At 33.4% G+C, this 6,000-nt stretch overlaps 1 protein-coding gene across 2 annotated transcripts in view; it reads left to right on the forward strand.

Annotated features, from left to right (window-relative positions):
* LOC145297638 (protein Wnt-8b-like) overlaps window positions 1-6,000 on the forward strand; it is a 164,118-nt gene that overhangs the window by 151,433 nt on the left and 6,685 nt on the right. For both annotated transcript variants that reach the window (XM_080143743.1, XM_080143744.1), the window contains exon 4: window positions 1,921-2,046. In XM_080143743.1, coding sequence (XP_079999869.1) covers window positions 1,921-2,046 — 126 coding nt within the window. The remainder of the gene's footprint in view (window positions 1-1,920; window positions 2,047-6,000) is intronic.

Below are 6,000 nucleotides of genomic sequence, written 5' to 3' on the forward strand. Positions count from 1 at the left end.
GTGATGGACACTGTTGATGATGTTAAGTTTGAGAAAATGATTTAAAACTAAAAAACTATACAAAATACTATCAGAAACCCACCGAATATGTCAGCCTATTTCACAATAACATATAATCAGTAGGTGTCTGACATTGTTTTGTATAGTTTTTAACTGATTTTCCTAAACTTAACGTATTCAACAGAGTCCGCGACCATTCGTCTTTTTCAAATACATAGATAAACACTGTGTTTTTTAAGCCGATTAAACATTATACATTAAATAAAAACACTAAAAAATTATCCAGTTAAATAGAAACGTAATTTACCTTACCTTTGCTTTCATTTATTCGTTTTTGAACAACTTTTTCGAATATGTGTATAGTAACACCCCCCCTTACCCAAATATTAATTAAAAACTCACATTTTTTAATACAATAAAAAAGAAAACTATTTAGCGTTTCAATGGTTTAGCAACTTTCGGCTTAATCCACTGAATGTTGGTCGAGCCCAAGCCATGATTGATGGTAACTCCCGAGGATCCGGATCCAATTCTGCAAAAGTACCATATTTTTTTCATTTTCGCCTTTTTTTTTTTACTTTTTGGAGTGGATTTCTGTACTAAGAATATAAGAAACATGCATTTTCTCTTTTTATTAGAATTTTCCAATACACGAAATTAAGCCACAGCAACGCGTGGCAGGGTACAGCTAGTATATATACATATATATTATTCATTTAATCTCACTTTTCTCCTTGTTAAATATCTTCTGATATAATTATTTATGTACCGTGGTTTAGCGGTTCAGCAATTTTCAAATTCAACTTTTTGCGGTCTTATTCAGTCACTTGTATTCACATTTTTCTTTGCCAATTAACCTTTATTCTTTTCTTTTCTTTTTTGTTACAAAGGGGGTCACCATTTATCAAGGCCCGAAGGTTACACGAGGATAAGAGTTAATGCGTGCCAGGTGGAGACTAGGACAACAACATAGTGATCGTTAATGGTGGAAATTGAGTAGAAATTAAGTATTTCGGGGGGCGTAACAAGAACTTGTTTATATTGGACTTGAAGACGATCATGTTGTAGTTAGTTGGAAAGCAGGCAACCAGGATAGAGTTCCATGCGTGGGCAGTTCTAGGAAAAAAGCTTTTGTCCATTTCCGCGAATTAGGACATTAATGCTTTTGCAACGTTTTATCCAAGAGAATAAACATTCCACATTACCATATCAGCATAATCGATTCTTGAGATAACCTCCATGCTGGGAACGTGTAGTGCTTTCAGTAAATATATATTTATATGGTTGAGACAACAGGAAAACGAGGCATTGTTCGCTTAATTTCTTCAAGTTAGTATATATATTCAAAATATTTATTTTTTGTAACAAATATTTGTTAAAAGAGTAGACAATGAACCTTGGATTTACTTTCAGCAACCTCGTAACCCTCGATTTTCTTATTTTCTTCTTTAGTTCTCACATTCCATGAGCGATGTTTCTGAAAAAAGAAGAATCGTTGTTTTCTTGATCGAATGATCGAAATCAATCCGTATAACATTAATCGATTTTGATTTTGAAGTGATTTCTTTAGCGCCTTACATCAAGTGGCTTCATGTCTTGTCTGAACCGATTTCCATTATATATATATATATATATATATATATATATATATATATATATATATATATATATATATATATATATATATATATATATACGTATTTCCGTAAAGAAATCTAACTCCTCTTTGATTATTTGTTAACGGTCTAAGCCAAATTGAAAATACGTGTTTATATTTGAGAAAATAATAAATTGTGTGACATTAAATAATGTGTAATATTAAACACTCCCTTTTATATACTAACGTGGTTGAAGTACTGAGAATACACTACCCGAATATCTAGGCTAGACGTTACATAAAAGTAACTTTTTTTTTTTCAGCCACTCAAGAGGCAAGTTTCGTCCAAGGCATAATTGCTGCTGGAATAATGCACACCCTTATCCGCCGTTGCAGCCTGGGACATTTCACAGATTGCGGTTGCGATGATTCTAAAAAGGGAAAACGAGGTATGTGATCGGAAACGATTGAAAAAGCCAGACACCTTTTTTGATTAAATGTATCTTCTTTCAAAAGCTTCTGAAATAAATTCAATTACAAATACCGATTTTCTCATAAATATTTTCGATTTTTACACCTATTTCCTTTTTGGTAAAAATGTTATATTTGTTATTACTCGTTTCGAAAGTTGAAGACGTTCGATTGATGAGCATTTCTTGAGACAGGCTGTTATACTTATTTAAAAGAAAAAAAATGACATAAATACCACTATATTTTATTTAACTAATCTATCTATATCTATCTATATATATATCTATAAAAGTGAAAGTGTTGCCTGCATGTCTGTCTGTTTGTCTGTGTGTCTGTGTAAATTTCCCTACACAATAACTCTGTCAATTTTCAGTTTACAGACCCGAAATTTGATATACAGGGTAGTGAGATTTGAGAAAATCTTTGTAATCGTTTTTTGGCTAGAAATTTGGTTGTTAAGGGTTCAAAGTTCAAAAATTTGACTATTGAGAACTCTACCAAACTAAACACTTGAAAGTTTAGCTATAGGTTCCTTGGACATGGATCTAACTTAATAACTTGATTTGAGCCCAAAACAATATATGTTAAGGAGTAATAATAGGGGTCAATTTAAAAAAAAAATTATCCCTTGCGGTCTCTACCAAATTACTCAGACAATTTCTTGTCTAAACATTTGAAATTTTACATAAAGGGTATTCAGAGATAGGTTAAGTTTTTTAATCGGTTTGGGTCGAAAAATTGAGCTACAAATATATAAGTCTATGTATGTATGTTTGCATGTCTGCCTAAAACTTTTGACAGGGGCGACGGATTTTCACAAGATCAGTATCGTTTTGAAGCTCGACCGTTTCAGACGACAAATACCGAAAAATTGGCTAAAAACATTATTTTTTTCACCCTCAACTGAGCACTTTTCTACAGGGAGGGGTCGCTTTCTCGCTGATATTTTCGATAGTCATCACCTCTTTTCGATTGCCTAGCCTTAATTAAAACATACGTCACTTCCGGTTTGGCGGTGGTCATAACAGTAAAGACGTCACGGTTTTTTCACATTCTTTTCCTTCTTCGCAGTACGGGTTCGAGCCTGCCTTCCTACTACCCCTTTTTGTTTTGCTCAACGCACACCTCTAAACACCCGGGCAACGCCGGGCTCCCATGCTAGTATCCATAAAAGTGAAAATGTATGTGTGTGTGTGTGTGTGTGTGTGTGTGTGTGTGTGTGTGTGTGTGTGTGCATTTCCACACAAACTGTCAATTTTCGGTCTACAGACTCGAAATTTGATATAAGGGATATTAAGATTTGACATAAGAGGCATTGAGATTGTGAAAAATATTTTTAATCTGTTTTCGGCTAGAAATGTTGCTGTTAATGGTTCAAAGTTCAATGATTTGACCTTTAAAAACTCTACCAAACTCCTCCGCCAATTTTGGGTCAAACACTTAACATTTTAAGTATAAGTTACTTGGACATTGATCTAACTTTATAATTTGATTTGAGCACAAAACAATAAATTTAAGAGGTCACAATTGGAGTCCTAGTTTTAAAATAATTGACCTCTGCGGTCTCTACCAAATTACTCAACCTATTTTTTGTTTAAATGTTTGAAATCTTACATAAAGGGTATTCAGACATAGGGCAAGTTTTTTAATCGTCTTTTTGCTGGAAATTTGGTTTCCAAGATTTCAAAGTTCAAAAGATTTTACGTTCGCGGTCTTTATCAAACTATAAAGCCAATTTTGGTCTAAACATTTGAAATTTTACATAAAGCAATCACTTTAATCAGTTTTGGGGCGAAATTTTGTGCAGCGTGCAGCAATTTGTAGGGCGAAATAAAGTGCATCAAGCACTTTAATCAGTTTTGTAGCGAAATTGTGGCTTGCAAGAGGTAAAAGAGTTTACCTTTGCAGACTCTACCAAACTCCTCTGCCAATTTTTTGTCTAAACATCTGGTATATCTATAAAAGTGAAATTGTCTGTCTGTATGTGCCTGTGTGTGTAAGTTTCCCTACCAAACTACTCTGTCAGTTTTCAATCTACACACTCGACATTTGACATAAGGGGTATTGAGATTGTGGAAAATCTTTTTAATCAGTTTTCAGCTAGAAATTTGGCTGTTTAGTGGTCAAAGTTCAACGATTTGACTTTTGAAACTTAGATATAGGTTACTTGGACATGGATCCAATATTTTAATTTGATTTGAACCCAATACGATAAAGTTAATGGGTTATAATTGGAGTCAAAGTTTTTAAAAAAAATTGACCTCTGTGGTCTCTATCAAATTATTTAGCCAATTTATGATCTAAACATTTGAAATTTTACATAGAGTGTATTCAGACATAGGGCAAGCTTTTTAATCAGTTTTTGGTCGAAAATTTGGCTGTCAAGATGTCAAAGTTCAAAAGATTTAACGTTTACGGTCTCTAGCAAACCATTCAGATGATTTTGGGTCTACACGATTGTAATTTTATATAAAGGGTATTCAAACATGCAGCAAGCTTTTTAATCAGTTTGTGGGCGAAAATCTGACAGCCAAGAGGTCAATTCAAATTATTATTATGTCACACAATTGAACAAACCAGCTCATACTGGGTTTGATCTGACTTTTAAGATTATCACCCGCCAATTATACTTATAAACTTGCACCTGGTAAATAACGTTTATGCTTAACCTTTAAAAGTATATCACTACCAATGTAAATTTGGTCAATTCATCAGTTTACATTAAAGTCTCCAGAAACAGGCCAACTGGACGAATACATCTCTTTTTAACAACGAAATATCTATCCGTATTATTTGTCGCATTCAATCTACTGATCTTCGAGTCATTAGTATATTAGTGTATTAATTCGTGTCCGTGTCCATTTGATATAACGTTTCTGATTTTTCGACGATGATTGATAATGTGTCGTTTGGAATGTTCGGATTACTGTTCTTATTTTTCTCACAACTTTTCAGTCGATGTAATCTCCGGCCTTCTTCTGGTGTATCTTGGCAATTATTCGTCTTAGTGAATAGTGGAAATATCTTTTTTCAATAATCGTTAGTTTCAAAATGAGTATTGTGTTTATGAAACGAGTTGTTTCTATATTTTAACTTATTTTAAAGTGTTTTACTTAAAAATAAAGATAGTGTAAAGCCTGATGAGTTAAAACGAATAAGAAAATGATGGTCTCATTAGAGTACTAGTTAAATCTTGATAATGGCTCAAAAATCGAAAATTAAGCAAATACTAATACAAACAAATGCAATAAATATCACCAATCGTGCGAAGAACGTAATGTTCTACCAATATTTTAATTTTCGATTTTTGAGCGATTATCTAGGCTCGACTATAACTCTAATGAGACCACCATTTTGTTTTCGTGTTAACTCGACAGGCTTGATATTACTTTTATTTTTAAGTGAAAATACACTTTAAAAGAAGTTAAAATACAAAACTCCCATCCGTGTAGGTAGAACAGTAACTTATGTTGCCTTTGGTAACATTTATTGTATATTTATTCGTTCACCTCTTTTTTATTTTGTTAACTATTCTGGACCAATTTTTCTAATTACTCTTTCATGGATCATTGGCCTGTACAACTCCTGCATGAAGAGTAACGAAATTTCTTGCTCAAGGAATTATTGAAAGTAACGATTCCAGTGATATCTATCTCGCCAACAGCTGTGTTGTCATGCTGTCTTGCCCGGTTTCACAATTTTGGGGCGAATTTTGATGAGTGAACACAGAATGCCTGATATGATCCTACTTGCTAGCCATTTTGTCCACATCTGAGTTGCAACTCTTCAGCTTACCTTTCACGGCTTTCAAGTTCTTCAAGAAGCATTAAACTGTAACTAAGATTTATGATTTTGTATTCCGGCACAACTCAATATCTAGACCGCTCTCTCCCAATAATAGTCATCCATCGTCTCCAGTCACCAAACTTAAC

The sequence above is a fragment of the Euprymna scolopes genome, chromosome 18 (genome assembly GCF_053919585.1).
Source record: "Euprymna scolopes isolate OS-2025 chromosome 18, ASM5391958v1, whole genome shotgun sequence".
Lineage (NCBI taxonomy): Eukaryota > Metazoa > Mollusca > Cephalopoda > Sepiida > Sepiolidae > Euprymna > Euprymna scolopes.